An 18,504-nucleotide genomic window follows, 5' to 3' on the forward strand; every position below is an offset into this window, starting at 1 on the left:
CGGGGTTTATAAAGCTAGAGCGGATTAAGTTCGTCCTAAGGGGGTCGGCTCAAGGGTTCACCAGGCAGTGGCAACCGTTCGTCGAATACCTCGCAGAAAGATAGACGGAATGGGAAAAAGAAGGCAGCAGCAGCAGCCCAGGATCGGGGTGGGGGGGTGGGGGGGGGGGGGGGAACCAGAAGGACTCTCAGGGTTGTTAATATATAATGTATAGTATGTATAGGTCGTTGCTACAGATAATTATATATTGGACTGTTAAATTATATTTTTGGAGAGTGTTACTTGTGACAAGGCAGTTGCCAATTAGGGCTAGTTTTCATTTTTGTTATTTATTATTTATTCATTTTTTGTTTATAAAATAGGTCATTGTTATTTGTGTTGTTATAATATTGTGTAAAGGATGCACAATGTACTGTGTTGGTTGACCAAAAATTTTCAATAAAATATTTAATTTAAAAAAAAGTAATTGTCTTGGGTGTTGGTGAGACCACATCTGGAGTATGTTGTGCAGTTTTGGTTTCCTTATTTGAGGAAGGATGTGGTGGCATTGGAGGCAGTTCAGAGGAGGTTCATCAGATTGTTTCCGAGGAGAGATTAAACAGTTTGGTCTTTTACTCGCTGGAGTTTAGAAGAATGAGAGGGGATCTGATTGAGGTATTTAAAATACTAAAAGGGATTGATAAAGTAAACGTAGACCAAATGTTCCCCCTTGTGGGGCAATCTAGAATGAGAGGTCATGGATATAGGTTGAGGCGCAATAGATTTAGAACTGAGATGAGGAGGAACTAACTCTCGCAGAGGGTGGCAAATTTGTGGAACTCACTGCTTCATAGTGCGGTGGAATCTGAGTCATTAAATGGTTTCAAGGAGATAGATATATTTCTGATCAAAAATGGGTGAAAGGGATATGGGGAGCAAGTAGAGAGGTGGATTTGAGACCAGGAAGAGATCAGCCATGATCTGGTTGAATGGCGGAGCAGGCTCGAAGGACTGATTTGCCCACTTCTGCTCCTAATTCCTGTGTTCTATGTAAATCAGTTAACCTTAGAGTTAAAGTTTAAATATTGTTTTTGTTTGTTTTAACAAAGTTTGTTTATAAAATAACCAAGCCCTATTTCTTACATCATCACTACTGGCACAAATCGACCTTTCCACACAATCTTAAAACTTTAAAATGTTCTGGTTCTGGTTCAGTCTCTTAGCTACCAGGTGTCCAGAACAATTGGACGTGAAACATTCACTTTGTTTCTCACTCCACAGATGGTGTCCGACTTGCTGCGTTTTTTCAGTTCTTTCTGTATTTATTTTAGATCTACCTGTAGTGGGGGAAAAACAGTAACTTAATTTGAAGCCTACTTGTGGCAATAAGCGATTTTCATTTCATTTACTGTCCAGGATAAAATAAAAGTCCTTCCTCAGCCTTTGTGGGTCATTTCTGTGGAAATCTGCTCTCCCAGGCTCAAAGAACACCAGCCCACTGGAAGCAAACTTTTTTAAAAATTTAGAGTACCCAACTCTTTTTTCCAATTAAGCGGCAATTTAATGTGGCCAATCCACCTATGCGGCACATGTTTTTGAGTTGTGGGGGTGAGCCCATGCAGACAAGGAGAATATGCAAACTCCACACAGACAGCGACCTGCAGCTGGCATCGAACCCGGATCCTCGGCGCCGTGAGGCAGCAGTGCTAACCACTGCATCACGTGCTGCCTCTTACTGGAAGCAAACTGTGAGAGTCCAGCAGAAAGAAACCCTCTGACCCTCCCACTTCATCGACTGTCAGAATGAACATAGTGCAGTCCTGGATGTGATTAACAGCAGCAATAACAGCAGAATCCAGCTCCTGTAATCACTTGTGAACTCTCTGATGTGTCAGCAGATGGGATAACTGAGTGAATCTCTTCCCACACATGGAGCAGGTGAACGGTCTCTCCCCAGTGTGAACCCGCTGATGTGTCAGCAGGTGGGACAACTGAGTGAATCCCTTTCCACACACTGAGCAGGTGAATGGCCTCGCCCCAGTGTGAACTCGCTGATGTGTCAGCAGGTTGTCTAACCGAGTAAATCCCTTCCCACACTCAGAGCACGTGAACGGCCTCTCCCCAGTGTGAACTCGCTGGTGTCCCTGCAGGTCAGATGATTGAGTAAATCCCTTCCCACACACTGTGCAGGCAAACGGCCTCTCCCCGGTGTGAACTCGCTTGTGTCTCAGCAGGTTGGATGAATCACTGAATCCCTTCCCACAGTCAGAGCAGGTGAATGGCCTCTCCCCAGTGTGAACTCGCTGGTGTATCTGCAGGGTGGATAAATCACTGAATCCCTTCCCACACACAGAGCAGGTGAATGGTCTCTCCCCGGTGTGAACATGCTGGTGTCTCTGCAGTGTGGATGACCGTCCAAACCTTTTGGTGCAGTGAGAGCAGCTGAATGGTCTCTCTTCAGTGTGAATGCGCTGGTGGACCATCAGTTCCTGAGACCTTTTGAAACAACTCCCACAGTCGGGGCATTTAAAGGGTCTCTCATTGGTGTGAGTGACATTATGTCTCAATAGGCTGGATAACTGAGCGAATCCCTTAGCACACACAGTGCAGGTGAATGGCTGCTCCCCAGTGTGAACTCGCTGGTGTGTCTGCAGGTTGGAAGAATCACTGAATTTCTGCCAACACTCAGTGCAGGTGAACAGCCTCTCTTCAGTGTGACTGTGTCCATGGGTTTCCAGCTCTGATGGGGATCCGAATCCCTGTCCACAGTCCCCACATTTCCATGGTTTATCCATGGTGAGGGTTTCCTCGTATCTCTCCAGGTTGGACAATCAGTTGAAGCCTTGTTCACACACAGAATACAGGTACGGTCTCTCCCCGCTGTGAATGGTGCAATGTTTTTTCAGCCTGTGCAACTGGTCAAAGCTCGTTCCAGTCAGTGAACTGGAACACTCTCAATCAGGTGTGTCTTGGTGCTTTTCTAGTCACACTGATGTTTAAAACCTTCTGCAGCCAGAACGGACAAAATGTTCCTTCTAGATTCAAAGGCCGAGGAATCGAGTGACACTGTCAGAGTTTGATGTGACGTTTGGTTTGAGATTTCTGCCAGTAATTCCTCACCTTCTAATATCCTTTAAAAGTTTACAAAAATCATCACCATCAGTACTGGATTGAAATTCAGGACCGACAATTCTCATTTCCATGGAACATACTCTCATTTTGCAAAAGCAGTAACTCTCACTGCGTTCTCACTCTGCTGTATCTAATATTGACCCTCCCAATTCTCCTGAAGGTGCTGATTCAGGCTGATTGACAGATCCCTGCTCACTGCTTCCTGTCATGCAGGCTGCCAGACAGATATATGTTTACATTACTGGACTGAAAACATGTGTAATCTGCAGATTGGATTCAGTTCTATTCCCTTCAGTTACTGAAAGTCATAATGCCCCGCCCGAATGAGGAAAGAAATGGAAAGGGGTAAACATTGATTTGCTCCCAGATATTGCCCAGAGGAGTTTTACTCTGAAGTCCAACTTCCGCTGACGTCACAATGGTTTCACTCTGCTCCGCGGTGACGTCTCCGGCTTCCAGTGCGCAGGCCCGGAGATGGCGGCCCCGTCCCCACCCCTTGTTCCCTTCTCCCCCCTCACCACCTAGAGATAAGCCAGGCAAACAGATGACGGCTCCGGCCAGAGCGTGAAATCCCACCTCTCCCCCGCCCCGGGACTGCGCATGTGCAGAGGTGCCTTTCTTGACCTTCCTGCTGAAGGTATTGACCAATGGGAGCTGTTGGACAACCGGAAGGACTCTGGCCCTCTAGTCAATCAGAGCGCGGCCTTTGTGTTAATGAAGAGCGAGCTTCACACAGACTGAAGCTTCCTCATGTCTCCAACATCTGTAAGTAAAACACTTATTTTCTCCCTCTTTCCATTTCTTTTCTCATTCTGACCTTCAATTGGTGACTTGCAGCAACTAAAGGCAAAGGAAGTGAATCCAGGGAGGGTGCAGACTCTGGAAAGTTTGGCCCAGGTTTCTCTCTTAAAGACATTGTGTGGAGATGCCGGTGTTGGACTGGGGTGGGCACAGTAAGAAGTCTTACAACACCAGGTTAAAATGCAACAGGTTTGTTTAGAATCAATAGCTTTTGAAACGCAGCTCCTTCCTCGGGTGGCATTAAAGACATTGACATCCTTTGCTCCCTCAGCTTGACATATTTATTTGTCTGGCTAAAATGATGGTCTCTTTCCCAATGTTTACAATTAAAGGCCTGGTTTCCCCAGGAGATAAGAACATAACAAAATAAGAACTTGGAGCAGGAGTAGGCCATCTAGCCCTTCGAGCCTGCTCCGCGATTCAATGAGATCATGGCTGATCATTTGTGGACTCAGCTCCACTTTCCCGCCCGAACACCATAACCCTTTATTCCTTTACTCTTCAAAAGCTATCTATCTTTATCTTGGAATCATTTAATGAATGAGCCTCAACTGCTTCACTGGGCAGGGAATTCCATAGATTCACAACCTTTTCGGTGAAGAAGTTCCTCCTAAGCTCAGTCCTAAATCTACTTCCCCTTATTTTGAGGCTATGCCCCCTAGTTCTGCTTTCACCCGCCAGTGGAAACAACCTGCCCGCACTCATCCTATCTATTCCCTTCATAATTTTGTATGAGATGGCTGACATTTTAGGAGACAGTAAATTAATATTGAACACAGATATGTCTAGTGTTGTTATATGGTACAGATTAGACATATTTGTGATAGTTCTGTAATAAATTATGTTTATTATTATTTCTAGTTTTTTTGTAGTACTGGATCTAGTTTATATATTTCCAGTCATAGAGTCATTGCAGTCCAGAAGTAGTCCATTCGGCAACTCGAGTCATTGCCGACTCTCTGTCGACCAATTCTGTCCGTCTCGAGTGCGTCCCATTCTGTAACCCTACAGTGCCCTTCCAATTTCAGTTAGAAATCATTGATCATCTCTGCTTGACTCTTCTCATAAGCAGCAAGTTCAAGATCATGATCAATCACAATTCCCTGAATCTCAACCAACTGAAACAATCCTATCCATTAAACATATCTTTATTCCAATGATATAGACGTCTTTCCATTAGGCTGGCAGTCTGAATTAAGATTTTTGGACTTCTGTATCCAGGACAGGAAGCAGTGAGCATGGATCTGTCACTCAGCCTGAGTCAGTACCTTCAGGAGAATTGCGAGGGGGAATATTAGACACAGCAAAGTGAGAATGAAGGGAGAGTGTGTGGGACAGAGATTTACAACTTTTGGGAAATGAGAGAGAAAAGAATGTTCCATAGAAACTAGAATCAACTGTTCTGAATTTCTATCTTGTACTGACAGTGTTCAGTTTTGTAAACTCCTTTCACAGGGTCCCACAAGGTGAGGATTTGCAGACAGAAATCTCAAACCAAACTTCACATCAAAATCTGACAAAGGCACTCAATTCATTGGGACCTGAATATTATCAGCCTTTAAATCTAGAAGGAGAAATGTTTGTTGTGTCTGCTACAGAAGGTTTTAAACAGCAATGTGACTGGATAAGCACCAACACAAACACCCGAGTGAGAGTGTTCCAGTGCACTGACTGTGGAAAGAGCTTCAACCAACTACACGGCTTGAAAAAACATTACACCATTCTCAGCGAGGAGAGATCAACACGTGTTCTGTGTGTGGACGAGGCTTCAACTGATTGTCCAACCTGGAGAGACACAAGGGCACCAGCACCATGGAGAAACGGTGGAAATGTGGGGACTGTGGGAAAGGATTCAGGTACACATCTGAGCTGAAAATTCATCGCCACAGTCACACCGGAAAGAAGCCATTCACCTGCACTGAGTGTGGGAAGGGATTCAGTGTTTCATCCAACCTCCGGACACACCAGCGAGTTCACACTGGGGAGAGACCATTCACCTGCATGGAATGTGGGAAGGGATTCTCTCAGTTATTCAATCTGCGGACACACCAGCGAGTTCACACTGGGGAGAGACCATTCACGTGCTCTGTGTGTGGTAAAAGATTTAGTCATTCCTCCCAACTGCTGATGCACCAGCGAATTCACACTGGGGATACGCCATTCAACTGCACTGTGTGTGGGAAGGGATTCACTCAGTCATCCAGCCTGCAGACACACCAGCAGGTTCACACCAGGGAGAGGCCGTTCACCTGCTCTCAGTGTGGGAAGGGATTCACTCAGTCATGCAACCTGCTGAGACACAAAGTCACTCACACTACTGAGAGGCCCTTTAAATGTTCTGACTGTGGGAGTGGCTTCAAAAGCTCTCGGGAACTAATACACCACCAGGGCATTCACAGCGAGGAGAGACCGTTCAGCTGCTCTCATTGCATAAAGAGGTTTAGAACGTCATCCAGTCTGTGGACACACCAGCGAGTTCACACTGGGGAGAGGCCATTCACCTGCTCTGTGTGTGGGCAGGGATTCACTCAGTCATGCAACCTTCTGAGACACAATGTTATTCACACCAATGAGAGACCTTTTAATTGCTCTGACTGTGGTAGCGGCTTCAAAAGTGCTGCTGATCTGATGACCCACCAGCGAATTCATACTGAGGAGAGACCGTTCAGCTGCTCTCACTGCTCAAAGAGGTTCACAAAGTCGTCCAACCTGCGGGCACACCAGCGAGTTCACACTGGGGAGAGGCCATTTATCTGCTCTGTTTGTGGGAAGGGATTCACTCGATCAAAACCTCTGCTGACCCACCAGCGAGTTCACAAGTGATGATGGGGGTTGGATTTTGCTGTTATTGCTGCTCTTAATCACATCCAGGACTGAACCATGTTCATTCTGACAGTTGGAGTTTGATTCAGTTGATGTTAATAATCCCTGCAACCGGACTGGAGTTCAATATTCTGGATATAGTTTAATTAAATCAGTTTGCATCAAACACATTTTTAAGTCCTTGATTTCTTTAAAGTAAGACAAGACTGATTGATGTCCTGTTACCGACTCTTATGGAAGTGTCCCTTTCAGAAAAGTTTTTGTCTTATCACACGGCTTCAGTGATGTCATTGTATGGGTGGAGCTGGGCAGTGGCTCTGTGAACTGTTTTTACTTTCCCTTTCAGTTTTGGCTGCTGTGGACTCAGACAGAACAATGAAGTGTTTTGGCTTGTCTCTCTCTATTTCCATTTTAAATATCTGTTCCAGTAAGAAGAAAAAACAGATAGCTACCTGCTTTGGGAACTTAAAATCTATAATTTGCTTTCCTGAAGAGTTTAAACCTGCTGGTGAGACGGGTCAGAAGCTCAGGAAAAGCCAGTCTTATTCAAGTGAGAATGCAGAGTGCTGGACCGCGCCCTTGAAAAGGGGTTTTTGGTTAATGGGATTTTGTTTATGAATAGTAACAGTTAAGGGGGAATTCATTCAGTGTTATACATAGATAAGTGTCGCTGTGGGGTGTCTTTATGTTTGTAATTGATAAAAATTCTTGCTGTGGGTGTATATATTTGTTAACTATGTTCTTAAAATAAAGCTTGTTTTGATTAAAATTGCCCCAATTAAGGGGCAATTTAGCATGGCCAATCCACCTATCCTGCACATCTTTTTGGTTTGTGGGGGTGAAACGCATGGGGAGAATGTGCAAACTCCTCATGTGCAGTGACCTGGGGCCGGGATCGAACCCGGATCCTTGGCGCCGTGAGGCAGCAGTGCCACTGCACCCCCGTGCCATCCAACACTCGGTATTTCAGTGGGAGACTATTTAATGTTAACTAGAACTGGGTGAAAGTCAAGATTCCCTTCCCATACAGCCCTCCTGAAGTCAGGTTCTATTTCACCGAGTGAGTGTCCCTCTCCAGTTCTCAGCTTCATTCTGGGAACATACAGCTGGGTGAAGCTGTTTCAGGTCCTCCTTCTCTAACTCAGCATGGGACGTTTAAAATATTTTTAATATTGTGGTGAGGATGAGTGGGGCTGGTGTCCATATTCACTGTCACCCCAATTCCTGTTTCAGAGACATGAAAAGGGAGAAAGGGGTCTGTGATTGGTCGGGTGGTGACCTTTTCCCTGAGCCTAGTGGATGAGGATAGTTCTCCACCGATTTACCCCCCCCCCCCCACCTCCTCCCCTTTCTGCCTGGGTCTCAGCCTATCCTGTATCCCTGGCCTGGGTGACCACACACACACAAACCAGCATTTCCCCATTGCATAGAAGAGGCAGAGCAGAGGGGGAAGTGCTTTCAACTTGGCTGACTCAGCAAGAGCCAGAGGTCACCTCCTCTGGTTTCGGAGACAGCAGCTACGAGGGTCACGGTTTCAGAGACAGCAGCCATGAGCGTCACCTCCTCTGGTTTCAGAGACAGCAGCCACGAGGGTCACCTCTGGTTTCGGAGACAGCAGCCACGAGGGTCACTGCCTCTGGTTTAGAATACAGCAGCCATGAGGGTCACCTCCTCTGGTTTCGGAGACAGCAGCCACGAGGGTCACCGCCTCTGGTTTCGGAGACAGCAGCCACGAGGGTCACCTCCTCTGGTTTCGGAGACAGCAGCCATGAGGGTCACCTCCTCTGGTTTCGGAGACAGCAGCCACGAGGGTCACCTCCTCTGGTTTCGGAGACAGCAGCCATGAGGGTCACCTCCTCTGGTTTCGGAGACAGCAGCTACGAGGGTCACCTCCTCTGGTTTCGGAGACAGCAGCCATGAGAGCTGTTGCTGCTGATTTGTTCCCGAAGCTGTCGGATTTGATCTAAACCGAGGATGTGGTCTGCTTCAGGGGAGGTGACAGTTTGTTGTTGAACTAATTCCTTTAACAGCCTCCTTGCATCTTCTAATTCCTCACCCAGTCGGTATTATGTCTGTAATTCAATATTTTGTTCCAGAGTTTGGTAAAGTTTTTTTTCTGATATAATTCTTACTTGTGACAATAAAGATTATTATTATTGACATGTGCCTCCTGTTTCAATCGTTTTTTTTAAATTTAGAGCATTCAATTCTGTTTTTCCCAATTAAGGGGCAATTTTAGTATGGCCAATCCATCTAACCTGCACATCATTTTGGGTTCTGGGGGTGAGACCCACGCAGACAAGGGGAGAATGTGCAAACTCCACATGGACAGTGACCCAGAGCCGGGATCGAACCTGGGACCTCGGCGCCGTGATGCAGCAGTGCTAACCACTCTACACCGTGCCGCCCCTCCTGTTTCAATCATAACTGATTGTGTCGGACAGCAATGCTCGCCAACTAATCATCACTTTTGTTTTTAAACTTATTGACCCATTCCATTAACTCCTTGTACTTTTCATACAGTTGTAAGACACACATGTACTGTGGACTAACTGATCCTGGACCTTCTTCAACTTAATGTTACCCTTTCTGAACCTCTTTACAAAGCCGATTAAGATATACTGATAATCCCTGTCAATCTTCTACAAATCCCAGGATATCTCACTCCCAGCACACCCGTTTCCTCTCTCAGACCATCGATCAGTCATTTCAGGTTTATACCAATATCATTGTAGACTCCTGAATTCACAAAGGAGCATCTCCATCCACTTTCAACAAGAATGCTGCTTCTCAAGCCTGTGATCTGGACCAGATCAATCCCACTCCTGACACCACTTCGAAGAATTGTGTATGGGAATCACAGATTACCCAAAATAGGGTCAAGCTGATAAGTAATTTTAAAGTAGTACTGAGAAGCAACTGTTGAATTATAATTGAGAAGCTATTGGGGTGGCACAGTGATTAGCACGGCTGCCTCACAGCACCAGGGACTCGGGTTCAATTCCGGCCTTTCCTGATTGTCTGTGTGCAGTTTGCACATTCTCCCCGTAAAAGGGGGCTTATAGGACAGGCCATTAGATTAAAGTAAGTACCACATTCCTGGGAAGAACAGACACGCACAAAATGCAGGCGACTCAGCTCAGCAGAAATATTCCTCATGCCCAGCTCCAAACAGCCTGGACTAATTAGACAATGGTACCATTCAGAGGTAGAAGAAAGATAAAGAGGACCGTTTGTACAGAGCATCAAGGTCAGTGGATAAGAAGGGCCTGGGAAACATTAGAAGAGCATGAGTAAGGCCTGACATGTGCAGGAGCTGGTCACGCAGCCCCAGATTGTCCAAAAGCAATTATATTGGTCAATGTATGTAATCGAGCCACAATGATTGTATCAAGTCCAGCTGAGGCAGGGCGACTGATGTTTGGAAATTGTACAATTATTGAACCTAGAGCAACGTAAGGTAGAGTCAATCTGCCCCAGATTGCTCTCCCATCGTACGTTGGCAAATAAAGAATGTCTTTACCAGAGTTGCTGTCTCCATGAGTCTGTGTGTTAGCTGAGCTGTATTTAAGAGGTGGACTCTCCCACGTGAAAGACAGCTGAATACTTAGCCTCTGAAAACGCTCCTACACCCCATGTCTGCGTGGGTTTCCTCCGGGTGCACCGGTTTACTCCCACAGTCCAAAGCTGTGAAAGTCAGGTGGTTGGCCATATTGAAATGCCCCTTTGTGTCCAGGAATGTACAGGTTAGGTTATGGGAATGGGGCAGGGAGTGGGCCGAGGTAGGATGCTCTTCCAGAAGATCAGTGCAGACTCGATGAGTCAAATGGCCTCTTTCTGCACAGTATGGTTCTACTCTGTGGCTCTAAACATTCAGGAAAAACATTGAACCCATTACAGATGAGAATAGTTTACTGGTCCTGGAGGATGAATGGACTGAGGATGCAGAATAAGAGCTGGTCTCAGTCGCTGGTGATGGCATTCTCATCTGGACGGCTAACTGGTGTAAGCCAAGAGCATGGGTGCATCACTTTGAAATTATTTTACTCTGAAGAGCCTGTTTTCACTTCACACAGTGTTACTATCTAGTTAGAAACAATAAACACACAGGAAATCAAATGTCTTGCTTTAACCAATGACTTGTTTTACGCCACGAGATTTAACTTTATTTTAAAACAAAACCAATTGAGGGGCGGCTCGGTGGTGCAATATTTAGCACTGCTTCCTCGCATCGCCGAGGACCTGGGTTCAATCTCAGCTCCGGGTCGCTATCCATGTAGAGTTTGCACATTCTCCTCGTGTTTGCGTGTCTTCACTGTGAACCCGCATGAGTTGGGATGATTGAATGAAACCTTTGCCACACTTGGAGCAGGTGAACAGTTTTTCCTCAGTGTGAACTCGCTGGTGTATCTGTAGGGTGTACGGAGGGAATCCTTTCCCACACATAGAGCAGGTGAACGGCATCTCCCCAGTGTGGCTGCGTTAGTGAATTTCGAGCTTATATGGGTAATTGAATCCTTTCCCACATTTCCATGTTTTTTCTCCGGTGTGACTGCACTTATGTCTCGACAGGACAGCTAATCGGCTGAAGCTTCGTCCACACACAGAACATGTGTATGGCTTCTTCCCACTGAGAACGGTGCTTTTCCTTCCATGTTCAAAATATATTCCGGTTCCGATAAACTGGGAGATTCCATCAGATCCTGATGTGATTAGCACTGCTGCCACACAGCGCCGATCCTGGCCCTGGGTCACTGTCCGTGTGGAGTTTGCATATTCTCCCCATTTCTGTGTCTCACCCCCACAACCCAAAGATGTGCAGGGTAGGTGAACTGGCCGTGCTAAATTGCTGCTTTATTGGAAAAATAATTGGGTACTCTAAATTTACTAAAAAAAATATCCTGAGGTGATGTTTGATTTAAGTTTCCAGAGGCAAATCCTCCCCTTGTAACATCCTGTGAAATAGATTTAAAATAGAAAAATGGGAGTGAGAGAGAACCCACAAAAACACAAAGACAGGATGTGAAATTGAGCTGAATGAATCTGGTAATTTGTGGGGCTGGGATTGGGAAAATGTGGCCATGAAGACGGCTGGATTGTCATTAAAAACCCAACTGGTTCAGTAATGTCCTTCAGGGAAGGGAAGCTGACACCCAGTGTGGGCCGACACTAGACCCTGGACACTTTGGGAGCAGAAGGGGACAAATAGAAGTGGAGAGACAAGAGGTGAAAGAGACAGATTTTATACAACTACAACTTGAACAATAACTTTGACAGAATCTCAAACCCCCAACTTCCCCAAAGTAAGAGGTGTATATGAAAACCACCACCTCCAATTCACACATCGTTCTGACTTGTCTGACATCCAGAATTGGGTGAACAGACATTTCCTCCAATTAAACATTGGAAATAGTGAAGTCATTGAGTTTGCACATTCTCCCAGTGTCTGCGTGGGTTTCATCCCCACAACCCAAAGATGTGCAGCGTGGGTTGGTTGGCCACGCTAAATTGGAAAATAATAATTGGGAACTCGAAATTTATTTTAAAAAATAAATAGTGAAGCCATTGTCTTATGGCCCTGCTACAAACTCCATTCTCTAGTCACCATCCACCTCCCTGGAAACTGTGTATATTTTATCTTTTCACAGGGAGTGGATATTGCTGGGGAAAATCATTGCCCACTCCTAATTGCCCTCGAGAAGATGGTGGTGCGTTGTCTTCTCAAACTGATGTAATGCATGATCTGTAGGTTGGGCCACAGTGTGGCCAGGGTGGGAGTTCCAGGATTTTCACCCAACAACAGTGAAGGAACAGGGACATAGAATAGAATAGAATATTACAGCACAGTACAGGCCCTTCAGCCCTCGATGTTGCACCGACCTGTGAAACCAATCTAAAGCCCATCTACACTATTCTATTGTCATCCATATGTTTATCCAATGACCATTTAAATGCCCTTAATGTTGGCGAGTGCACTACTGTTGCAGGCAGGGCATTTCACGCCCTTACTACTCTCTGAGTAAAGAACCTACCTCTGACATTTGTCCTATATCTATCTCCCCTCAATTTAAAGCTATGTCCCCTCATGCTAGCCATCACCATCCAAGGAAAAAGGCTCTCACTGTCCACCCTATCTAATCCTCTGATCATCTTGTATGCCTCTATTAAGTCACTTCTTAACCTTCTTCTCTCTAACAAAAACAGCCTCAAGTCCCTCAGCCTTTCCTCCTAAGATCTTCCCTCCATACCAGGCAACATCCTGGTAAATGTCCTCTGCATCCTTTCCATTTCTTCCACATCCTTCATATAATGCGGCAACCAGAACTGCACGCAATACTCCAAATGCGGCCGCACCAGAGTTTTGTACAGCTGCAACATGACTTCATGGCTTCGCAACTCAATCCCTCTACCAATAAAAGCTAACACACCGTACACCTTCTTAACAACCCTATCAACCTGGGTGGCAACTTTCAGGGATCTATGCACATGGATACCGAGATCTCTCTGCTCATCCACACCACCAAGAATCTTACCATTAGCCCAGTACTCTGTATTCCTGTTACTCCTTCCAAAATGAATCACCTCACACTTTTCTGCATTAAACTCCATTTGCCACTTCTCAGCCCAGCTCTGCAGCTTATCTATTTCCCTCTGTAACCTACAACATCCTTCCGCACTGTCCACAACTTCACCGACTTTAGTGACATCCGCAAATTTACTCATCCATCCTTCTGCGCCGTCCTCCAGGTCATTTATAAAAATGACAAACAGCAGTGGCCCCAAAACAGACCCTTGTGGCACAACACTAGTAACTGAATTCCAGGCTGAACATTTCACATGAACCACCACCCTCTGTCTTCTTACAGCTGGCCAATTTCTGATCCAAACTGCTAAATCACCAAGTCAGGATGTTGTGTGGCTTGGAGGGGAACTTGCAGGTGATGGTGTTATCATGTGTCTGCTGTTCTTGTTGTATGAGGTGGTCACGGGTTGAAAAGTACTGTCTAAAGAGCCTTGATGAGTTGCTGCAGTGCATCTTGTAGGTGGTACGCGCACTGTGTGCGACTAATGCAGATTTCAATGTCATATTTGACCAGAAGATGAGCTTTTGACTACATATTTGCACCATCACTAAGACTGTTTATATCCAGCTCAATAATATTACCTGACCGAGCCCTCACCTCAGTGTGTCTGCTCTGAAACCAACATCTATGCAACTGTTATCTTTAAACTTGATGATTGCAACATACTCCTGACCAGCATCCCAACTTTTATCATCTGTAAACTTGAAGATAATTTGCTGCCCATTTTCTCACTCTTACCAATTCCCTTTTCACTTGGCGCAGTCTTATCAACTGGTTGAACTGTTGATTACCAGAGGCAGCAGCAACACATCCAGCTCTACCTGGCCCTGCTCTCCCCTGCCTAAACTGGTCACTATTTCTGGATTGTTCCTGGCAGCAAGGACAACCCAGATTCTGTTCTTCATGATCATCTTCTTAAATCTCTCTCCTGACTTCGAACAAGTGCAAGAAGCTCATTGATTTCTTTGTCACTGACACTGAGATCATCCGTTCAGCTGAATCTACTTCCAAAAGTTATTTGTGAACTCGCCTGTGTCTCATTAGGTTTTGTGACTGCGTGAACCTCTTCCCACACATGGGGCAGTTGAAAGGCCTCTCCCCGGTGTGAACTCGCTGGTGTGTTAGAAGGTCAGATGAATTAGTAAATCTCTTCCCACACTTGAAGCAGATGAACGGTCTTTCCCCAGTGTGACCACGTTTGTGTTTCAGGAGGTGTGATGAACTGCTGAATCCCTTCATACACACAGAGCAGATGAATGGCCGCTCTCCAGTGTGAATTCGCTGGTGTGTGCGAAGGTTGAACAATCGATTAAATTGTTTCCCACACATGGAGCAGGTGAAAGGTCTCTCCCCTGAGTGACTACGCAGATGAGTTTCCAGTTGGGATGGAGATATGAATGCCTTCCCACAGGTCCCGCATTTCCATGGTTTGTCTGTGGTGTGGATGTCCTTGTGTCTCTCCAGGTTGGACGATTTCACGCCTGTAGATTTCAAATTTCCCATAAAAAGAGTTTATAAACATCATCATTGTCAATACCGAATAAAAATGAAGGAGAGACAATTCTCGTTTGTACGGAACAGGTTTTCTGCACTTCTTTCTGTGAAACAGTAAATCCTCATCACATATGTTCTCCCTCCTCCCTCTGCTGGAATCCAAACCCCAGGGTGACAAACCAGCCCAAACTTTATGGTCCATAAGACCATAAGACATAGGAGCGGACGTAAGGCCATTCGGCCCATCGAGTCCACTCCACCATTCAATCATGGCTGATTTCAACTCCATTTACCCGCTCTCTCTCCATAGCCCTTAATTCCTCGAGAAATCAAGAATTTATCAACTTCTGTCTTAAAGACACTCAACGTCCCGGCCTCCACCGCCTTCTGTGGCAATGAATTCCACAGACCCACCACTCTCTGGCTGAAGAAATTTCTCCTCATCTCTGTTCTAAAGTGACTCCCTTTTATTCTAAGGCTGTGCCCCCGGGTCCTAGTCTCCCCTGCTAATGGAAACAACTTCCCTACATCCACCCTATCTAAGCCATTCATTATCTTGTAAGTTTCTATTAGATCTCCCCTCAACCTCCTAAACTCCAATGAATATAATCCCAGGATCCTCAGACGTTCATCGTATGTTAGGCCTACCATTCCTGGGATCATCCGTGTGAATCTCCGCTGGACCCGCTCCAGTGCCAGTATGTCCTTCCTGAGGCGTGGGGCCCAAAATTGCTCATAGTATTCTAAATGGGGCCTAACTAATGCTTTATAAAGCTTCAGAGGCTTTTATATTCCAAGCCTCTTGAGATGAATGACAACATTGCATTTGCTTTCTTAATTACGGACTCAACCTGCAAGTTTACCTTTAGAGAATCCTGGACTAGGACTCCCAAGTCTCTTTGCACTTCAGCATTATGAATTTTGTCACCGTTTAGAAAATAGTCCATGCCGCTATTCTTTTTTCCAAAGTGCAAGACCTCGCACTTGCCCACGTTGAATTTCATCAGCCATTTCTTGGACCACTCTCCTAAACTGTCTAAATCTTTCTGCAGCCTCCCCACCTTCTCCATACTACCTGCCCCTCCACCTATCTTTGTATCATCGGCAAACTTAGCCAGAATGCCCCCAGTCCCTTCATCTAGATCGTTAATATATAAAGAGAACAGCTGTGGCCCCAACACTGAACCCTGCGGGACACCACTCGTCACCGGTTGCCATTCCGAAAAAGAACCTTTTATCCCAACTCTCTGCCTTCTGCCTGACAGCCAATTGTCAATCCATGTTAGTACCTTGCCTCGAATACCATGGGCCCTTATTTTACTCAGCAGTCTCCCGTGAGGCACCTTATCAAAGGCCTTTTTGGAAGTCAAGATAGATAACATCCATTGGCTCTCCTTGGTCTAACCTATTTGTTATCTCTTCAAAGAATTCTAACAGGTTTGTCAGGCACGACCTCCCCTTACTAAATCCATGCTGACTTGTCCTAATCTGACCCTGCACTTCCAAGAATTTAGAAATTTCATCCTTAACAATGGATTCTAGAATCTTGCCAACAACCGAGATTAGACTAATTGGCCTATAATTTTCCATCTTTTTCCTTGTTCCCTTCTTGAACAGGGGGGTTACAACAGCGATTTTCCAATCCTCTGGGACTTTCCCAGACTCCAGTGACTTTTGAAAGATCATAACTAACGCTTCCACTATTTCTTCAGCTATCTCCTTTTGAACTCTAGGATGTAGCCCATCTGGGCCTGGAGATTTATCAATTTTTAGACCTCTTAGTTTCTCTAGCACTTTCTCCTTTGTGGTGGCTACCATATTCAACTCTGCCCCCTGACTCTCCGGAATTGTTGGGACCTTACTCATGTCTTCTACTGTGAAGACTGACGCAAAGTACTTATTTAGTTCCTCAGCTATTTCCTTGTCTCCCATCACAAATTACCAGCGTCATTTTGGAGCGGCCCAATGTCAACTTTTGCCTCCCGTTTGTTTTTAATGTATTTAAAGAAACTTTTACTATCATTCCTAATGTTACTGGCTAGCCTACCTTCATATTTGATCCTCTCTTTCCTTATTTCTCTCTTTGTTGTCCTCTGTTTGTTATTGTAGCCTTCCCAACCTTCTGACTTCCCACTACTCTTTGCCACATTAGAGGCTTTCTCTTTTGCTTTGATGCATTCCCTAACTTCCTTTGTCAGCCATGGCTGCCTAATCCCCCCTCTGATAACCTTTCTTTTCTTTGGGATGAACCTCTGTACTGTGTCCTCAATTACTCCCAGAAACTCCTGCCATTGCTGTTCTACTGTCTTTCCCACTAGGCTCTGCTCCCAGTCGATTTTCGTCAGTTCCTCCCTCATGCCCCTGTAGTTACCTTTATTTAACTGTAACACCTTTACATCTGATTCTACCTTCTTTCTTTCAAATTGGAGATTGAATTCTACCATATTATGATCACTGCCTCCTAAGTGCTCCCTTACTTTAAGATCTTTAATCAAGTCTGGCTCATTACATAACACTAAGTCCAGAATGGCCTGTTCCCTTGTGGGCTCCATCACAAGCTGTTCCAAAAAGCCCTCCTGTAAACATTCAATGAATTCCCTTTCCTTAGGTCCACTGGCAGCATTATTTACCCAGTCCACCTGCATATTGAAGTCCCCCATGATCACTGTGACCTTGCCTTTCTGACATGCACTTTCTATTTCGTGGTGCATTTTGTGCCCCCGGTCCTGACCACTGTTAGGAGGCCTGTACATAACTCCCATTATGTTTTTTTTGCCTTTGTGGTTCCTCAACTCTACCCACACAGACTCCACATCATCTGACCCTATGTCGTTTAGTGCTATTGATTTAATTTCATTCCTAATTAACAAGGCAACCCCACCCCCTCTGACCACCTCTCTGTCTTTTCGATAGGTTGTGAATCCCTGGATGTTTAAATGCCAGTCCTGAACCCCCTGCAACCATGTCTCTGTGATGCCTACCACATCATACCTGCTAGCCACAATCTGGGCCACAAGCTCATCTACCTTATTCCGTACACTGCGCGCATTTAAATATAGCACCTTTAATTCTCTATTGACCGTCCCTTTTTGTTTTCTTAGTGTGGTGGACCTTGGTTTACTGAGCCTTTCCATATACTGTGTCATATTTTGTGGGATGGGGACTATCGTAACCTCTCCTGAGTTTTGTCTTTTCGTGCTTTTTTGTATTCCTAAGCAGCTACGCTTCCCATTGATTACTTCACCTCTTGGTTCCCTGACTTTCCCTCCCCCCCCCCCCCCCCCCCCCCCCCCCAATCTTTAGTTTAAAGTCCTATTGACCACCCTATTTACTCTTTTCACCAGAACACTGGTCCCAGCTCGGTTCAGGTGGAGACCATCCCAACGGTATAGGTCCCCCCTGTCCCAAAACTGATGCCAATGTCCCATGAAAAGGAACCCCTCTTTCCCACACCACTTTTTCAGCCACGTGTTAACTTCCCTTATTCATGCCTCCCTATGCCAATTTGCACGTGGCTCGGGCAGTAATCCGGAGATTATGACCCTTGAGGACCTGTTTTTTAATTTGAATCCTAGCTCTTTATAATCTCTAAACAGGTCCTCTTTCCTAGACTTGCCTATGTTGTTGGTACTGACATGGACCACAACAACTGGATCCTCCCCGCTCCCTCTCCAGTATCCTTTCAAGTCGG

The 18,504-nt window shown here is 45.6% G+C and overlaps 2 protein-coding genes across 3 annotated transcripts in view; one reads left to right on the top strand and one right to left on the bottom strand.

The window, feature by feature from the left end:
* LOC140417969 (uncharacterized) overlaps positions 1 to 3,410 on the bottom strand; it is a 79,443-nt gene extending 76,033 nt beyond the window's left edge. The window contains 1 exon segment of the mRNA XM_072501400.1: positions 1,888 to 3,410. Coding sequence (XP_072357501.1) covers positions 1,888 to 2,774 — 887 coding nt within the window. The 5' untranslated portion in view covers positions 2,775 to 3,410.
* The window catches only part of LOC140422063 (uncharacterized), a 28,587-nt gene extending 19,686 nt beyond the window's left edge, over positions 1 to 8,901 (top strand). Inside the window, exons 1-2 of one of the 2 annotated variants that reach the window (XM_072507055.1) lie at positions 3,604 to 3,876; positions 5,368 to 8,901. In XM_072507055.1, the coding sequence (XP_072363156.1) occupies positions 5,725 to 6,735 (1,011 nt within the window). In that variant the 5' untranslated portion in view covers positions 3,604 to 3,876; positions 5,368 to 5,724 and the 3' untranslated portion in view covers positions 6,736 to 8,901. Of the gene's footprint in view, positions 1 to 3,603; positions 3,877 to 5,367 lie in introns of those variants that run through there. The other variant, XM_072507056.1, reaches the window with a different exon arrangement.
* Positions 8,902 to 18,504: the final 9,603 nt, after the last annotated feature.

Source organism: Scyliorhinus torazame, chromosome 5, assembly GCF_047496885.1.
Source record: "Scyliorhinus torazame isolate Kashiwa2021f chromosome 5, sScyTor2.1, whole genome shotgun sequence".
Classification (NCBI taxonomy): domain Eukaryota; kingdom Metazoa; phylum Chordata; class Chondrichthyes; order Carcharhiniformes; family Scyliorhinidae; genus Scyliorhinus; species Scyliorhinus torazame.